This window comes from Pezoporus wallicus, unplaced genomic scaffold, assembly GCF_028554395.1.
Source record: "Pezoporus wallicus isolate ANWC-B61680 ecotype Strahan unplaced genomic scaffold, APGP_CSIRO_Pwel_v1 contig_7910, whole genome shotgun sequence".
Lineage (NCBI taxonomy): Eukaryota > Metazoa > Chordata > Aves > Psittaciformes > Psittacidae > Pezoporus > Pezoporus wallicus.
In genome coordinates this window covers 409581-429770 of record NW_026641702.1, presented here as the reverse complement: position 1 = coordinate 429770, position 20190 = coordinate 409581, and the positions used below count along the sequence as shown (strand labels likewise).

Below are 20190 nucleotides of genomic sequence, written 5' to 3'. Positions count from 1 at the left end.
CAGGATAAAAATTGATCCTGTGAATCCTGTCAAGGTCAAAACGGAACTCTTGAGTAACTGTACCCTTGAGTAAACTCCGAAGTTCAGAATATTTAAGGCTTGGGCTGTACACTTCTTGACCCTTTCAGTGAAGACCTTAAACAGTCTCACAGTATGAATGATAACGGTGATGTTGGAAAGGAAAGGCTGGCTAATAGCACTAAAACTGTAAATATGTAATGAGTCATGCTGAAATGAATGTGCAGAAGTTTTATTATTTTTGCCAGTGAAGCCTAATAATGGGGAGTAGAACTCCCAGTTTCTACTTCCAACTTGTGGTGGTTTGTCCATAAACCTGCCATGTCGATGAAATCCTCTATCTATTGCAGTTTGACCCATTTGTAGTATGTATCCCAGAGTATATTTCATATTACTCTTTCTTCCAAAGCTTAATAAATTCCACAAAGTGTTAAGCAATTTTTTTTTTTATTTTGCATAACTATAAAAGTTTCAAATTCAGTTCTTTTTTTGTGGAGAAATTATGCCCACAAGGAACACTGTTCTTAGGGATTTAAATTGTGCTGTTTACTCTCACAGCTATAATGTGTAGAATGTCTGCAGTGAGCCTAAGCTAAAAGTAGCTTCCTGTACAACAGAATATCTGAAATATTGTGTTAACTATATAGGCAGAATTTCCCATTAAAAATTGTGTGGTTCTTTAAATGGGCAGGCTTTGTAGCTACTGTTGCACGGTCTTATTCCCTAGATGCTGAGTATTATGTAATTGATCAGGCCATGATTTTTCTCACTGGTCTCATCCATGCATGGCAGAAAACCTAGTAATCTGTAAATTGTGTGGGGGAAAGAACGGGTTAGAGACTGTCCTTTGTCATTTGATATTTAAGTGCCCCTGCATGTGCCATTTATTAGTTTTAGTTTCCACTGTGACACCTAGCTATGAGAAAAGAACTCTCCAGAGCATCTTAAAAGACATATTCTATTAACGATGGAAAGAGTTAGGCAAAATGCAGACAGTAGATATCACAGCCGGAGGTAAAAATAATATACATCAGTGTGTCTTATGCTTTAATGGGAAGTGAGGCATAAGTGTGTGTTGCTTATTTTCCCTTGCAAGAATGTATTGTGGAAAAGTGCTGTGGAAAATTGCTCTAGAAAAGTGGTGGAGGTTGAATGGGGAAAACAAAGGCAGGTGGAAAGCGTACATCTGTGTCAAAGCTATGACAAAATGCTTGGAAAATGCCCAGAAAAACAAATGACCATAACACTTAAGTTTGCACGGTATTCTCTGCAGGTCATAGTTTTTTCCCTGTGGGGAAACAGAAGTTGATATTGGAGAGGGTCAGACAGCATACTGTGGTGCTGAAGGTGGATGTGAAGGCTTCCTGTGCAAGATTAAATTTGAGAAAAAGAAGCAAATCAGGAAATAGTCATGGCACCCAGTTAGGCTCCTACAGAAAGTGATATGGTGGAAGCCTGACTTTTGTCTTTCTGATGCTAGGCAAAAAGGGCCCAGTTTATAACAGCTCTGCCTTCTGTCTTCGTGGCACAAATTCCCCCTGATTATGCTCAGGTATGCTGAAGAGAAAAAAGAGAACTAGAAACTTAGCTGTAAATTCAGTAATGGGTTGATGGATAAGGACTGTAGAAAATTCAGCTCTCTGGAGTGTCTCAGAAATGGCTTCCTTTAAGGACATGAATTTTACTGAAGTAAGGAGTTCAGTAAAGTTGGATATTGTTTAATTTAATTGGGCCCCTGTCCAAAACAGCTTGGCCTGTGTTTTGGCCTGATGAATACTTGGCTGGGATGCCTCCAAAATATATTGTTGGTGCTGCAAGAAGTGCATAAGGATTGAGGAGCCCAAGCAAAATGTATGAAGGCTTCTGGCTCAGCTGGATTTTATAATAAAGAACTGACTGTGCTTTTTATAGGGGTTGAGGATGACAATTACTTGAATTCATATTTAGAGACAACAGTTCAATAGTGATGTTTTGGTTTGCCTAAATTGTCCTGTTCTTTCCATTAAGTTCATTAAATTTTCCCTTTTAGGAAAAAAAAAATCAAACCAACAAACAAATCCAAACCCAACAAGCTGTTTGATACTGCTGTACAAGATGTCTATGATGTTCCAACTCTAGAAACAACCTCGTTTTAATGTTGGGCAAAGTAATTCTTGCATTCAAACACAGAGAGACTGTAATTAAGCTTTGTGTACTGCTACCTGAGAAGGGATGCTTTTTAAATGTGAACCACACACATCATTATTAGTGCGGTTGGCCTGTTGCCCCCCAAAGCACTGATTATTTTCTACAACAGCTACTCCAGTTCCTCTCTTTTCAGTTTCTTGTTATCTTGTATGGACATCAGTAATTCCTTGCCAAATTTCTTAGTAAAATTGTGGTACTCCAGACTCATAGGAAGAGGATTTATGAGCACTGTAGTCTTAATTGCTTTAGTTAGCATATGGCACTGTCCTTCGAACAGTGGAGATGCAGAAAGTGTGTGAGTATTGTTGGAAGTGAGTCATATTGAAAGTTGTTCTGTCTTGGTGAGGAAGTTGAGAGAACTAGTAACGGATTTGGTATCTTAGGTCTGCTTTTTAAAATGGTCCAAAACTCTGTTACTTAGCTATTTTGAGGGATACTTTATAATGGCTGAATTTTCTGTTTATTTGTTTATATGCTTTGCTTAGCTTGGCTTTTTTGGGTGCATGTACTCACTGAGTGTTAGTGCTTAGTTAGGTGCTTGGATACACAATTCCTGAATAAATAGTCCTTTGTATTTCATTCTCTTCTACATGTTTCCCAAAGGATCTCCTTCAGCCAGATCTGTTGAAGAAATAATTATTTCCTCAGGATTTAATGTATATCTTGATTGCACTTTAAAGACATTCTCTTGAGGAGTTTTTGTTTTTATCATTTCAACAGGGTATCATAACATGTAAACAAAAGTAAACATTATCTTTCATATTAATTAACAAGATGATTAAATAATAGCCACAATTGTTAATTGGTGCTTGGAGATAGAGGGTAATGACTGTCTTGAGTTCCACAGTGAGAGCAGCAACAGGTACATACTCTTTTCTGCATAATAAAGCTGCATGTAATTTAGGAGGCATTAGGGTTTTAATGTGCAGCTGCAACCATAGAGAAGTTGTGTAACTGTTTGGTGTCCTGTTTCAGGCATATGTTTTCATACTGAATGAGGTATTAGCAAAGGGATTTGAGATTTAGGCAATTAAATTGGTTCTCATTGCCACCAAAATCCTGAGGTTCTTTATGAAGCCATGCTTGCAATGTTTTGCTTCACTGTGGAGCACATTTCCTTCTGGTTTCAGGATGCAGTAGGAGTCAAAAGTTGCTTCTTTCCTCAGAGGCAAAAGTCCAACTTGTCCCTCACAAGGCAGTGGTTTCTGTCTCCCTCTGAGTTTGGAACTAGAGCCTCATTTTTTTTTTTAATCACGAGCTTGCCTTTTTCTAAATGCTGCAGAGTTTATAGAGGGAGAAGGAAGCATGTAGGGGGGCTGCCTCTCTAGAAACTGAAAAAAGTAAAAATGTCCAGGAGTTTAACACACAAGTTTGGGAATATAAAGCATAGGACTGGGAATTCTGGAGATCTGTATTGAGGGTGCTGCTCCCTGTTCTGGGTGTCTAATCTTGACCCAAATGAGTAGTTTTGCTTCTCAAACACAACCAGTTTATTGTACTGTAACTCATTTGAATTGAGTAGTGCTGCTGGCAGAAACTGTACAGCTCTCCAACTCTCAGTGTTCATTTTTGTTTCTAACCTATTGCAAATATACGTAAAAGAATTGTCTTCTCTGATCAGCTTTCTAAGCTGACTCAGCCTGAGGCAAGATTAGGTTTACCCTGAATTAGGTATGACAGCAAAGCACTGCCTTAGTTTCTCCATATGTCTGTTGCTAGTGCCAGTTTGATCTTACTGAAAAGTCCTTGGAGGTGCTGGGCTAAAAGGCCTCATGAAAATATAAAGTAGCCATTGTATAAAGAGACTTTTTGTTATCATGTATTTATAAATTTGTTCAAAAGGGCAAGCCTACATATTGCAAGCAAGGAGCGGAATAGTGATTTGTCCCCAGAAGACCTGTTGGTATCAGTAGCATGGTCTCAAGTTGCCCAAAGATGCTGGCAGTGTAACACTACATTTTGCTGATTTAACAGTCATTCAAAGTAATGTTAAAAAATAGCATGTAAGTAGATGCTTCTATGCTATGTATCTGAGGGTAAGCTACCTGTGGATAGGATCAGGATCAGGTCACACCAAACTTATTCATGTGGCAAAGCTCTTCTTGGATTTGACAAAGCTGAGATTTCACCCTTGCTACCACCCTCAGCTGCCCATTATGTGCTCATTAACACATATATTTGTTCTACTTAACTCTGCAGGGTGATTTATTGTTTTTTTTTTTCCTATGTGGGTTATGATGCAGAGTCAAGTTTCTCTTTTTGTTTCTTGCTATACTGTTTGGTGTTGCTGATGGGGAATAGCAGAAAACCTGATTACATTCCTGTTCTTACTAACAAGGAAGAATGTTACAATTTTAATTTTGTGTTTTTAATTTTTCCTCCTTCATCTTTTATGTTTTGAAATTGTGCATTTCAAAAGCAGGATCATTATCATTCAGAGCTATTTTTAATAGCTTTCGCTTTTAATGTGAAAGAATGGAATTGAGGAGGAAAAACCAATCTGTCTTGAAGGAAATTCTCTGTTATCTAACGATTTTCAGTGCAGCCAACAATAAAGGATCTTCAGCTCAGCTACTTGGAGTGTTATCCTCTGCCTTGAGTAACTTGTAGAGTACAAAGAGCCACTTTCATAATGTTATCGCCAGCAAAGTCCATCTGGTCCTGCCAGTGGCAAGGGGATTATTTCAGCTTTTTATTATGTCAGTGAGATTTAGCATTTTAGGATTCAGCTGCCAAGCTGTTGGGGAAAGAGGAGAGAGTTAGATTATAATTGAGACTCTGCTGGGGGAAAAATTAACTGAATATTTTGCCAGTAATTTTTCTACCCATATTTTCTTCTATTAGTCCCCTGATGGTTTGTCCTTATGAAATCAGATGGGAACGCAGTGACTTGGTTTGTTAAGCAGGTAGTGATGACAATGAGCATCTGTTTTTCTGGTCCAGATTCCCATTAACACCTAGTAACATTGTCCTTTCTTGCTATTACTTTTATACAGAGCAGCACAGAAGCTTAACCTGTCTTCGAAGAGAAAGAAATACCATCCGCCCCTGCCACACACACACGGCTTCTCTATTTATGCTACTAACTTTAGTGGCATCCTGCAGCTCTGTCCTCCCCCAGCACCACCATGCCTTCTGAGAGCTGTGTCCAAAATCAAGGACAACCCTGGCATTGGAAAGGTAACTTTGGATTTCAATTTTTAAAAATAGCTTTATAGCTGAATTTTAACAGGGCTGGAAGCTTTCAGCCTAGAACAGGGTCGGATAGGCTTGAGGGAAGGAAAGGACCTTGGGATAGAGAGATAGCTACATCCATTTGATTGTGCTTGAGAGCTGTTATCTCTTTTTGACTTTGGAAAGAGTTGGCAGGCTGAGAGCAGATTCAGTGCTAGAGTGTTGGCTTCCTTGAAGCTGGTTAACATCACTGACAACATTGGCAAAGGTTGTTTTGTCCTTCCCTCTGTTAAAGTCGGAGACAAATTTTCCTTTGAAATCACTGGTTCAGAACCAATGCACGTACAGACATTACCTTTGTCAGAAATACTCTCTGCATTGCCAGCAAAGCTCAGCCACTAGTGCTGTCTGTCTGCTGAGGTTAAGGAGATATGCTGAGGACCCTTTGCTTCCCTTTGCTTCACATGTTATTGTAAATCAGGAGTATGGAAATTAAGTAGCAGGATAGAAATAGATGTCTCTCCAACTTAGGAAATACAGCAGCTTTCAAATTGGAAAATTTGTGCTAATTTTACTTAAAATTAATTAAAATACAACCTATTTAGAGCTTTATTCATGCTTCTGTTTAATCACTTGCCCAGCTGAGCCTGAATACTTATTTACATAGGTTACAAGAGATTAGTATTTGAAGATAGAATCAAAGTGCACAGGAGACCTAAAACATGCACACTGAGTAACCATAAAAATTGGCATTAATGTAAAGAGATTGTCAGCCTAAATACCTATAGCTGACACTGTTGCTTAAAGAGAATATTCTATATTTCTTAAGTCAGGCATCTTGTGCTAAATGGAAAGCAAAGGAGTAACTTTAAGCAGATGAAAGCTCACAGATGAAAGCTCACGGATGAAAATGTGGTTTCTTCTGGATTTGCAGCATGTTAGAAAAGAGGATGTAGTATTAAATGGTGGAATAAAGCAAACCTGGCACAGTAATTTAGAGATTCCCAGGTGAAGGAAGACTTGCTATAAGATTCCTGGGTGGAAGAATCTTTCTATGTGTGTGTTTCAAAGAGTCCATTTGTGCCTCCTCTTCTCTATGGGGATTAGCATTTGGCCGTGACACCAGGAATAATAGGGAGCATGACATTTCTAAGTCTGTTTGCCTTAGGAAAACCTGTAAAGCATGCTTGTATCTCCTTGTGCCTGCAGCTCAATAGGGCTGTCTTTGCACCTCATTGCACTGTGTGCCTGGAGCTATCTGTAGCCAAAAGACTTCAGCCTTTTTCCTACACTTTAAGGGGTGTTGGTGGAGCTTATCAGCATGACTTGTGCCTCATGGAAAGGTCTGGTTTATCTTTTGTTTTCAAACAGATCAACATCTAATAAAGGTAAAACTGTATGATCCTAGGTGGCAGGAGATTATATGTCTGGGGCCATGTGGTCTACCTACTTTCTTCATTAGCACAGCAAAGGTCTTTCAGAGGAAGAGCTCTAGCCAGAATTGCAAGGGGCATGGCAAGACCTTGAGTAGCTACGCTGCTCAGCCGTGTAAGCTTCTCCTCCAACATGGGATATATATGTAGCATGCTGGCGATGTGGTATTTCTCTCCTGCCTTGCATACTACTCCAAGAATTTCCAGACTTTTTCAGTCAACAGGTTGTTGTTAACCTTTAAATGTCTCTGTTATTTAGCTCTCAATTGAAAACATTACTGCAGATACTGTTTCTTTGGGCCCAGCATCCCAGCTGTGTCCTCACCCTGTACTTGTTGACCACAACTTGGAAGAATCCTGTGCTGTTCTGGAGAGGTTAAGAGCTTTCTGTGAATTGTATCATCCCTCTAGTTCTTGAATTAAGATCTAGAACCATCCAAATGGCAATGGTGTGTGCTAGTTACTAGTTTTGATGCTCCTCAAAAAATAAAAGTAACAGGGCATCTTCACTGACCCACAGTTTAAAATGTGATAGTTATTAAATGTCTGTCTTACCCCATTCCTCTTTTGCAACCTCCAGCAATTTAGCTTTTTGTAAAAATTGTAAGTCAGCCGAAAGAAATCTTATGTATTTTTATTCTTAGAATTTGTGGTCAAATAAAAAAATGTCAGTACTATATAGGTGTTCTTTTGGTACTAAACGCTCACAGTTTCACTTATCTGAGCAATGCCAAGTAGCTTCTGGTAGCATTTAGCCCACTGTGCAGTAACATTCTCCATTATAATTTCTTCTTCACCAGCTTCTGCTGATCAAGATTTAGGAAGCTATTATCTCATTATGAGGATGTTAGGAATAAAGTAATTACCTTTCTTCCTCACAGCTTTAAGTACTGTAGCAATTGAAAGAATGATCAGCAAACACTGGCAGATGTGCTGAAGTCCTCTGCTAACTTCAGTCCCTCCTCTTCTAACAGCTATTTACCGTACATTCCTCCTGGTTATCTTTTCCTCTGATTTTTCTTGCAGCCTGTCCAATAATGAGGTACACATAGAGGACAGAATTAGTGATGGACTCTGGAGTCACTTTTTCTTACTGCATCTGTGGGTGGTGCTGTCATTGGTTTGTGTGATCATTCCTGGGCCAGTGGAATTTCTTGCCCTGTTATTACTGTGTGGTTACAGTGGGTTAAGCAGCTGGTGGGGCAGCTTTCTCCTCCCTCACCTCCTGGCTTGCTGCTGTCTTTCATGGTTAGTTATGATGTGGAGGACTTGTTCTTTTCTGGTTTCTGCTGTACATGTAAGAATTTAACAGTGCTTAATTCCCACCTAACCACTTTACTAAGCTGAGAATGACCCATTGAGGACCAGCCCATATTCTCAGCAGAGGTTGATAGTTTAGAAAGTTTTAAATCATTTGAAAATCTGCTGAAAGCTTGAAACAATGTACATGTTGAAACATTCCAATATGACTGGCTTTCTGTATTTCCCCTGCAATGATAATTCTTAACATCCCCCTCCCCCCCCGATGCTTAAGGTTGTCTTTTAATTGGTATTCAATACATTGAAAGATTTCAGAGGGAATCTGGAATTACAGTGTCTTAAGACTGACTTTCAGACCAGACAACAAGACAAAGTGGTTGAAACAATAATAAAGATAGAAATTAACAGGCAGGGATTAATGTGATATAGTAAAGATCAGTTGATGAAGCTTTTACAGGTGGAACACAAAGGTTAGCATTCTGTGAAGGAGTCAGCAAGCATTTTACTAGGGTCGGTCTGGTTGATCGAATGTATTTGGATTTTGAAAAATCTTTTGACAAGTGCCCTGACCTAGGTTTCTCAAAAATCCCTAAAATGTCATGTATTCTCTAATGGTTTAATAACTGGTAGGAAACATAAGGGCAGATTTCATACTAGAGCAAAGTTACCGGTGGTGTCATATGGAGGTCCATGCCATTCCGTGTCTTCCTAAATGGTTTGGAGGAGGTGAAGCTGCGTATTCAAAGCAGCCAAAGCTAAAACTGACTATGAATACTTGGAAAAAGATGTCATGACACTGAAATTATTGATTGAATAAAGAGGCCAATGAACTTTCATATTGATTAACACAAGGTAATGTACATAAGAAAAAGAGCTCTAACTATGCATGCACGAAAGATAAGCTGTAAGGAAATCAGGCATGACCGTAACCCATTTTACCAGTCACTGTGGAAGCTACAGCATTAGGTTTGTTATCATGAGTCTGAGTTTCTAAAGAAATGCTTTATCGACATTTCAGGAAGCAAGAAGATTAAGCATCTTTAGTTTTAGGGAGTCTCTGACAGTATGTGGTATAAATACATGTTTCTTATCAGGCTCATAATGCTTACATAACAGTCACTGATGTTTTTTTTGTTTACTGGCCTTCTTCCTTGAGGTAATACGTTTAATAGAGGCTGGTAACAACCAGAGAAATGTAAAGATTTTCTCTCTTCCCCCATGTATTTATCTCTAAATTCCCTTGTCAGAGGGGAGCTATTGCTCTGACTCAGCGAGGGGAGGGCTGCATCCCAAGACCTCAGCATGCCGAAGCAGCAGCAGTGTGTGTTTTGCTACTGGTACAGACCTGGACCCCAGTAAACCTAAACCTTTAGAAAAAAGACTTCATCAAACAATTTAACATCTGTGTATGAACTTTTGCCTTCCTTATTTGATATGCACTTTAAGAGTTGCTTTCCCATGACTGTTGGTTTATCCCATCAGAAAAACTTGCTTTGGCCAAAGCAGCAGTTCAGTGGAGAGCTTCTCCATGCATTAAGTCCTTTTCATTGGTTTCTATGTTAAACACATGAATAAGAGTTATTCTGAGTTCGGTGAAGGGACAGTTGAATCTGAGGAACTGATTGAATTGAGCATAGGCAACATCAGGACTATGTGGGGTGTTTCTGTGGTGCTTAGAATTGTACAGGTCCCATCACTGGCTGTGGGATATTTTCTTGAACTTAGGAGCTTTTGGGACATTTGGGGAAGGGAAGGGAATTAAATTCTTGGTTTTTGTAAGCTGTGTAGCTGTAGCAAAGCTAGTAAGTATGCATTGTGAGAACTGCTGGAGGAGACAGGAATGTGAAAAGGTCGTGATGGTGAGTTCTTGCACTTGAACTCAGTTATTGATTCTTTGAGCTCAAGATCTAAAATTGTTCTTTATCTCACATCATCATCTCCATGTATATCGTACAGTTCTGCTGTGGTGAATTTGCTATATAACTTTATGGTTGAATGCATTGTTGTTAGAGACTTACTAAAGCAGATAGCCTCTATATATCTTTTGCAGTTTCTATGTATAGTATCTCATTGTTTTAAGTACTTTTTTGGAAGGTGGGAAATAAATGCCTTACGAATTTCTTTCACGTTTCACAAATACTAATTTCACCTTACAATGATTTCAGCAGGAGTGTGTGGACTTGTCCTATGATACAATTATTTAATTAAACCTTTTACCTAATTTTCTTTACTAAGAGTGCAAAATGTTACACATTTTCACAGCTGCTTACAGGGTTTGTCAATATTCAGGAATATGAAGAAGGTGTGTTTTGGGTTGGGCTTTTTTGCGTGGTTTTTTTTTTTTCTAATAATGATTTGAAACTGTAGGTCTGTCTGGGACTGGTGTTTCATATAATCAGCAATAATCAAACTCCCATACAAAGGAAAATCCCACTACCAATGCAAACTGGATACCAAAAGGAGTTTTACTCACTACTGGTAAATGTTACGTAGCAAATTTCATACCTTTGTCTTGGATGTGTCAAAACCATCAGAGTCCAAATCATTTAGTTGAATCCCACTTAAAAAGCAATGATCCAGTACAGTATGATTCTTGTAACCGAATAATTTTTGTGGTCTCTCTGGGTGTTATTAAATTTAATGTCAGAATAGTAGGAAAGATGTCTGAAAGCCATTTAATACTGTCACTGTTAAGAAGTTAGATTATGCTCGATTTCTGACATTAATGTGCTACTTAAGGTAATTTATCATATCGTGGTATTAAAAAAGACATCCTTTTTACAGTGGCTGCTGTGTAGCATTCTAATTTGCTATTTTTCTTTAGCATGGTAGGAAGCCTTTTTCATGCAAAATTTTTTTTTTTTTTTTTTTCTGGGGTTCTATTGAGCTCATTCTTTATAATACTGCATCACTTACAGCAGCGACTTTAAGTGCTTGTCTCTTCCAAGGATCCTGTCAATTTTTTATGTTAGAATGACAGCACCCTCCTATGTGAGTCAATTGATGTGAAGCATTTAAAAAGAACCTGAATTGTCAGACATGTTTCTTGGACAGGTACATGTATAGTGGTCTCCATTTACGTATTTTAGACATTTACTTTCATTTCTGCTTTACCATGCCATAGCTAAGGTACTGCTAATATGATTTACTGATTATGCAGGGTTTTCTGAAGTGTGCTGTGTGTTCCATTCACTATTTCTTATGATGGTTTGATGGTGGATAACAAATAGGTACTTAATTTTGTCATCTTTATTGCTGCTTGTTTCCTAATGACTAGAGTGTTATTTCTGGTGTATATCATGTATCATACATACTAAGTACTCTTCTATCGATATATGTAGTCCTGTATCATCCAAGGTATATACATCCCTGCCAAAATGCCTTGAATCACTTCCACAGAAATGTGGGAAAATTAGATAAAAGTATATAAATTCTTCTACTTTGTTTTCACATTGAAAAATAAAGTAGTTTCGTCATGTCTCCTGGGAGCAGAGATCAATTCTTCTATAATAGAGTACACTACAAAAGTGGTTGGTTTTTTTTTTGTTTTTCTTTTCCTTAGGTTCTCCCAGGGGAGCTAGATGGTCTATGCTAGCATGGCAATTTTGCATGTAAATTTGCCAGCCATTGGTAGTGGCAGTATATGAAAGGCTTCTAAGAACTACCCACAATAAACGAATTTAGCAAGGGTTATATATCTGTCAGTTACAATTAAATCCATGAAAAATATTGGCTCTGAACTAGGACTTTCGTAATTTGATTTACACTGTAGTTGAAAAATAAGTGATTTCATTGGAAAATGATCTTTATTCAAGTGAATGTGAATTTGTTATAATTTCTTGCTGAGAAATCGTAATTCAGAATGGTGGGTGTGTAAACATAGTTATTTAATTAACCTGCTGTTATACGCCATTTTGTGAACATTGGACAAAATTAACTTCCTGGCTGCATGATGCCTGTCAAAGATGTGAGTTTCCAGGGAATATTTAGTGCCTGTTCAAATTTGGTATAATGGCATTTATTGCTAAAGACCAAATTGCTTGTTCATTTAGGGATTATGATACTTCAGTAACATAGAATATGAGCAGCATTTTTAAAATGGATTCCAGTGTAGTCCCAGCACTTTGCCAAAGCCAAAGTCAGAGTTTATTTTGGTAAAAAAGGCTTGAGCACGTTTTTAAAATTTTACAAGCATTTTAATTCATTTCTTCTATTTTTTCCTTCTCATTCTAATTTGAAACTTGACAACTATATAAGCATCACATGCTAACAAAGCATCACTGTAAACACATGAACACTGCACTTCCATTGATTTCAAAGGAGGTACCATATGTTACAGTTATGCCTGTGCTAGCATACGTGGCTGGGTCAGGGTCTTAATTTCCTCAGCATTCAAAATGCTGTGGAGTCTAGTCATTACTTAATGAATTAGAGAAGCCTTCTCTGTCTACATGTCTGCCCCAAATTGAACTGCATAGTATTTGGCACCCTTCACTCTACTGCGAGATAAATTACCAGCTTTCTGAGATAGATATATATATATATATATATATAGTATTTTTTGAATTTGTTGTCTAAAACATGTCATAGAGGTCTGTGATAATCTTGGGAACAGAATTCAAATCATCTGGTTGTTTAAGCATGAGACAGTCCTTCCTCTTTCTCTGATCTTAGAATTGATAGCCCTTCTGTCTCTTTTGATTATGGGGTAGTAATCAATGTGAACCTGTCTCAGTCTCCCAGCTGTTTCTGTCTAAAACTGTGTAGGATTGTGTCATTCTCTCTGTTATCACTTGCTCTTTTCTCTACAAACTCAGCCTTAGACATGATTTCTTCTGGGATGATGCATACCTCCCTGGTCTTAGAGGAGTTTTGTGTTCACTGACACATGGCTTTGCCAAAGCTTCATTCAATTCAGCATATGCAAAATATATGGGCTGTATTAGACAAAACTGCTAGCATGTCCCTGGCCATCAGTCTCACATTCATTTCTTGCTGTCAGAAAGTTGCTTTGAAATTTGGGTTTCACAGTTTTTGGTCTGCCTCTTACTATTTCCTGCTTTCTGGCACTTACGTATGCTTGATGTTCTGCACTATTTTGGCCAGTCTTGAAGCTAAGTCAGCTATTTTGGTTGCTGTGACTCCCCTGTCATGTTCTTCTGAGCTCCAGCTGGTTCAGTATGCAAGTTGTGTGTGTTTGGAAATCATGATTCCCCATGAAGGGGGGGCATGTGGGGCTGGCACTACTGGATATGGTCACAGCATGGGAACAGTGACTGCCATGTGGCAACTGGGTGAAGGTCTCTCCTTGTGATACTTAGGTGTGGAATGGGGTAGACAGTAGCAGTGGAAGAGAAGGGCTGCAAGAGGAGGACGGGCTGTTACCAGGCAGGATGGACATCACTCAGGTTCTGATATATTTCAGTGTTTAAGTCAGATTTGTTAAATATGCATCTAGATTTGGCTTTCATAAAGGTGAAAGATGTCAGGGGTTGGAGTTTTGGTTCAGGGCTCAATGAAATTACTGATATATGGATCTGTGATCTGTGATTCTATAATGATCTCATCAGATGCTTTTAAAACTATGGGGTTTAGCCCCAGAGTCATCCACATAGCCATTGTCCTCCTCACAGGGCATTTGTTTGGGTATTTATTTTTTTTTTTTAACCTTCTTATGTTTTTCAGAAGTCTGCCCTTTTTCTCGCTTTGTATGCATAGAACTGTGGTATGATTTTTGCTTTTATGCTTCAGCTTCTGTCCACTGGCTTTGCCATTACATAGCTGGAGCAAATGAATTCTAACTTGCAGATATATTACTTGATTACTATCAAGTCCTTCTCCAAGTCTTACCAGTGAAAATTAAAATTACACTCATTGTAGTGCTGGGTGCATGGGCCTCTAACCTTCTGCCACCCATTTCTAGGACTCTTCCAAATTATGTACTTTTTTGTTTATTTAAATTCTTTACCTTTTTAATGGCATATTAAGGATGTCTTTTCCCGAACGTTTTTGATTTTAATCAGGTTTCCTTCAGCAATTCTGATGACCTCCTGGTTCCTCCAGAAACATGAATTTGGAAAGTTCTGCAGTAGTGTGTTAACCTCTGGTGTACAAAACCCACCAGATTAGAGTTAGTTAATTAATGCGGTACTTCAGAGTTCTGCATGATTTAGGCTGTCTACAGGCACTGAGAAAAATGTTAAAGATGTGAAAGTATTGTGATGTTTGTGTTTCTTTTATTTTTATTTGCAGAAATTGAACTCAAATGCAAATCTGTCCTCTTTTTCTATCAACATCCTAATTGAAATGGAGCCTTTATGCAATATTCAATGTCTGTATGAGAGTCTATGTACAAATCCTTGTATTCTTGATAATGATAAACTTCCACTTGTAATTCTTTTTCTTACTCTGCATCTTTCTGTGACATTAAATAAGAAATATACAAAGGGAGTAGGGGGGAAGAATTTACTAAAAATTCCCCAGTTCTAACAGGAAGGGTCACCCCACCACAGGATGGATGTGCCACTTTAGCTGTCCTTAAGGAGTCTAAAAGTGGTCACGATGGAGATTCCCTGAGCCCGAGATGAGTTTTCTGGAATCACCAAATACGTATTGCCTTCGTTTTTTTGTGCCCCTTCTTCCTAGTGCACTTTCAGCTCTCTTCTCCCCTCCCCCCAGTCTGTTCTTAGTCTTTCAGACCTCTCTTATTCTTCCATTTCTTCATTCATTCTCCTCTGAATTCCTTCTCTTGTTTTGTACAAGTGCCACTAGTAGCTGGTACCACTGCAGTGGGAACTGACTACCAGAAGCCTGGCCATATTGTTGAAGTGCCCACAGAGGGTGTGATGCTGGGTGGCTCTGAAATTAATGTTATTGCACTTAGTTCTAGTAATTCATTTCCATGAGCAACTAGAAGCTTTAGAGTGCAGTGTAGGTATTGCTGTGTTGCTCCCTAGTTACAGGCCAAAGTTACTTTTAAGGTTTACAGGTTCTCAATTTTCTTGAATCCCCCCCTTTCTGCAGGCCCTTGTGTCTGGATGATTTCCTGCACTGCATCTTGCAGTCTCTATAGGTGAGTATGCCTTTTGTATGAGAACTAGATAAAGAGACTCAGAAGATGAGGTAAATTGATCCTTAAGGCAGGAACCATGCTGGCTCTATAGTATACTGCTTTTTCTGCAGTACTCATCCCAGAATAATACTGGGATCAGCTTCAGAGCTGAGAATATAAACCTGTCACTTAAGACTGGTCCTGAAACACTGGAGGTAAAGAAGTGTTAGAAGAATAAACAGTATAACACCGAACCTTTCTTTATATACTTAGAACCATGAGCATGCACCCAAGATCTGTCTGCACTTAGATTTTGCTCTTGTGAAGGGATATGTTTAGGTAATCTTTGTGCTTTGTGGTACTTTCATGAGATTTTCTGCTTCATTTCCAGTGAAGTCAGAGAGTATGGCCCAGCACTATGAATAAGTGCGACACATTATAACACTACGATTTCTGGTAGGCATCACTTACAGATATATTTAGTGGGCACAGAAACTAAATTTAAAATCAGTGGTTTTCTACTTTGCAAATCAGCTTTTATATAGAAAACACAAAAAGAGGAACTCCCTTAAGCTGCTTTTCTCTTCTCCCTCCTATTTGTCTCAAAAACTGGCTTCCACTGTAAAAATGAAGGTGACCCTTGAAGCCTGTTAAGTCTGGGATCTGATCCGTTAGGGGAAGCTATTTTACGATCTTTCTGCTTCAGAGAGGTGGTCTCAAAAAGCTCATTTGGCACACAAGGTTTTTCTGGGGGCAAAGCTATCTTTGTATAGCGGGAGCAACGCTCTGATGGAGGTAACTTGCAGTTCAGGTCAGGAGCAAACCAATTTTCCTCTTATCGAAGTGCTGGCTGCTCTAACCTAATAATAGGTGGAAGAGAGAACAGCCAGGCCTGTTTAGAGAAGTGCTTTGAAAACAGCATGTATTTTAAAATTCATTTTAATCAAGTGACCCTGAAGTGGGTATTTGTACTTGTATATTTAGGTTTTGGGTTTTTTTTTTCCTCAAGGGAGGTTATTTTTCTGAGCACCTTGGTAGCATGTCAAGGTTGAGCTAGCAGGCTAATACACAAAGCTGTCTTCATGGAGCTTTTGTGGAGAAACAGCCTTGAGTGTGTCACCTCTGATGCGCTCTGCTTTTGAAGCAGCTGTTTCTTTTGAAGCAGCTGTTTCTTTTGAAGCAGCTGTTTCTTTTGAAGCAGCTGTTTCATTTATTCTAAGGTTTGCTTATTTTCTGGGACTATATTTTCATATTCGTATCACTATAAAAGGGGAAGGAAAAAATGGTGAAATCGGAGGACTGCTTGAGTCAAAAGGTGTAAGAATTTGCTGCTACGTTTGATGGAGCCTCCTGTAGTATATACTGGAAGGACCGGTTGTTTTTTAACCTCTTTGTTTGGAAAAAATGTTGGGGAAAAGCTTTCATAGCCACTCTGTGGAAAATATTTTCTGTGAAGATGCTAGAATAATTGCTCAGGGATGTTTGTGTGCTGCTTAGCCCCTCTTGAAAGAAGGAGCTGAAAAAAATGAAACAGTTGAGGAGCTGAACAAAATCTTCAAATTACCCACCCTTCCTAGCTGATAAAGGGACAGTTCAGCCTGATGCTTACTGCTGTACCCACCCATTTGCTGTGGCTCATTCTGGCTTGGGCACTGTGTTTCACTGTACCACTGAGTGCTGGTGCGTATGCCATCACCTTTTCTTCTTGTCTGGTGTGAAGGGCAGGGTGGCTCAGCCTGCTCTGCTCTTTGTGCCTGCAGTTTCCCGTGTTGTGCTTTGCTAAAGTAGTTTTGCAGCTTTAGTTCTTCCTTTGCCATTATTTCTCTGGATACAGGAGTGATGGGGAAGTGCTGACTGCAAAGTGCTTTTTTTTTTTTAATGATACAAAGAATGTGTCAGTGTAATAAATGCACGCCATTTTAATGACATAATGTTCGTGGAACATATTAAGTAGAAGTCAAGAGTTCTGGCAGATTACAAAAGATTGCTGAATGGGGAGGACCATTCTTTATCAGAGATGCATATTTTCCAGCCCGGAATATAACCTGGGTTATATCCAGCTCAGGGCTAGAGAAAGCCCTGACTCATAGAATCATAGAATAGATTAGGTCAGAAATGACCTTTAAGATGAGACCAGCTGTTAACCCAGCACTGCCACATTCACCACTAAACCATGTCCCTAAGCACAACATTTACACATCCTTTTAATACCTCCAGGGCTTCCCTGGGCAGCCTGTTCCAATGCTTGACAAACCTTGCGGTGAAGAAATATTTCCTAATATCCAATCCAAACCTCCCCCGGCAGAAAGGACTGTAGAATCATAGGATAACTAGGGTTGGAAAGGACCTTAAAATCATTTAGTTCCAACCCCCATGCCATGAGCAAGGACACCTCAACCTAGACCAAGGCTCTGTCCAACCTAGCCTTGGACACTGCCAGGGATGGAGCATTTGCCACTTCTTTGGGCAAACTGTTTCAGTGCCACATCACCCTCACAGTAAAGAACTTCTTCCTTATATCTAACCTGAAGTTCCCCTGTTTAAGTTTCAAACCATTACCTCTTGTCCTATCACTACAGTCCCTGATGAAGAGTCCTACTACAGTATCCTTATAGTCACCTTCAGATATTGGATGGCTGCTATGAGGTCATCATGCAGCTTCTGTTCTCCAGGCTGAACAGCCCCAACTTTTTCAGGCTGTCTTCATATGGGAGATTCTTCAGCCCCCGATCATCCTCGTGGCCCTCCTCTGGACTTGCTCCAACAGCTCCATGTCGTTCTTATGTTGAGGACACCAGAACTGCACACAATACTCCAAATGGGGTTTCATGAGAGTAAAGGGGCAGGGTCACCTCCTTCGACCTGCTGGTCACGCTCCTTTTGATGCATCCAGGATACGGTTGGCTTTCTGGGCTGCGAGCGCACACTGCCGGCTCATGTTCCTTTTCTCATCGACCAACACCCCCAAGTCCTTCTCCACAGGGCTGCTCTGGATCGCTTATTTGTGCAACCTGTAGCTGTGCCTGTGACTGCCCTGACCCAGGTGTAGGACCTTGCACTTGGCTTTCTTGAACTTCTTGTGGTTGGCATTAGCCCACCTCTCAAGTCTGTCAAGGTTCCTCTGGATGGCATCTCTTCCCTCCAGTATGTCAACCTAACCACATAATTTAGTATCACCAGCAAACTTGCTGAGAGTGTACGCCATCCCACTGTCCATGTCACTGAAAATATACTGACTGGGATCGGTCCCAATACCCACCCCTGATGAACATCACTCATTACCCGTCTCCAGCTGGACACTGAGCAGTTAACTGCAACTATATGCAGGTGGCCATCCAGCCAATTCTGTATCCACCAGGTGGTCCATCCATCAAATTTATGTTCCTCCAGTTTAGAGACAAGGATGTTGTGTGGGACAGTGTCGAATGCTTTGCACAAGTCTGGGTAGGTGATGTCAACTGCCCCTATCCATCAGTCTGCTATTATTGCTTGTTGCTTGGGAGAAGAAACTCGCTACAACCTCCTTTCAGGTAGGTGTAGAGAGTGATAAGGTCCCCCCTGAGCCTCCTTTTCTTCAGGATAAAGAAGTCTATGCTCCTCAGCTGCTCCTCACAAAACTTGTGCTCTAGACGCTTCAGTAGCTTTGTTGCCCTTCTTCGGACATGCTCCAGCAGCTCAATGTCTTCCTTGTATTGAGAAGCCCAAAACTGAACACAGTATTTGAGGTACAGCATCACCAGTGCTGAGTTCTGACTCATCAGCTAGTGACTGTTCTCTGTGTTTGGAGAATTCACCTGCTAGATTTGCAGCAGTGGGGTTGCTATCTGTCACTCCTAAATCAGGTCCAAGTGCTGTAAAAGGAGTGTTTGTTGGTCAGTAGTAGCACTGTAGAAGATGAAGCTTCTTGATGGGTGCTGTGGAGAGTACCAGTGAAAATTGCTCCAGCTGAGCTGGCTGTAGTGTATTACAGCTGTGCAGGCTCTTCACCTAGTGAAACTCCATGGTTAACACGGTGCTGTGAAAGTAGTTGGACAAGGAGATAATATTGTTGCTCAGCTTATTACTGAAACATTTAGATGGACCATGGAAAGTCACTCTGTCTGAAGATTTTTCTTATATTTGATCTGCTGGGCAGTGCAGAGTTAAAGTTGCACCTGTAATAGTCATTTATTCAGTCCAAGGTGTATAAAACATGCTGGTTCTGGCCTGGAAACATTTCATAAGGATAAAGGGTTGTAAGTGGGTGTGAGGCAGTATTTCACAGTTTGTCAGAGTAAGAGTTGATTTCCAGGAAGCTTAAAAGAAGTGGGTGTGCAGCCTTTACTGAAGCTTCATGAGATACAGTCACTTGGTTCCCATAAACTGCTTCGGAAAGCACAGCTAACATGTCTGACCTCTCTAAAAAGGCTGTCTTAAAATGCCATGTGTGGGAAATAGCATTTACAGTGTTGCAATAGAAACGTACTGTATGATTTGTTTCTTTTCAAGGTTTTTGACTTTTGTTTGTTTTTTATTTCTTCCCATATTTCTCATTAAATATGCAACTAACAACCCAAGAGCCTATAGCATAAAGTCTACTGAGAAAGTTATAAGAAAAGTATCTTTTATTAGAAGAATGTGAACAAGTAATTGAAAGTTTCTAGATTTAGTTCAGTTTGAATGCACTAGCTGTCTGAGCCTTGTGTAATTCAGACTGATTTTCAGAGTGGATCAGTTTGTGCTTTCAGTCACACAGTACTTGAAAGGTAGAAGGCTAGAGTTCTCTTTTCTTTAGGCATGGTATTACACCTACAGTGGATTGTGCCCACTGCAGACCTGCAGACCAGACATTTGCAAATTGCAATCATAAAACTGAAATGAAGTCAATTGAAGGGACAAAGTGCACCTTTTAAAAGCTAGTTCAGTGAAGACACCAGGGTGGAAACCAGGCTGGAAAATCTGGCTCTGGTTTTATCCCACGGTTATGCTGACACACCTAAATATTACAAATGAACATGTCATGGGAAGGGGAGTGGGCTTGTGAGGAATGCTTTGCATTCATTTATCTGTAGCTGGGAACTCAAGTTG

At 39.7% G+C, this 20190-nt stretch overlaps 1 protein-coding gene across 2 annotated transcripts in view; it reads left to right on the top strand.

Annotated features, from left to right (window-relative positions):
• KIF26A (kinesin family member 26A) overlaps positions 1-20190 on the top strand; it is a 109279-nt gene that overhangs the window by 67709 nt on the left and 21380 nt on the right. For both annotated transcript variants that reach the window (XM_057425000.1, XM_057424999.1), the window contains exon 5: positions 5202-5385. In XM_057425000.1, coding sequence (XP_057280983.1) covers positions 5202-5385 — 184 coding nt within the window. The remainder of the gene's footprint in view (positions 1-5201; positions 5386-20190) is intronic.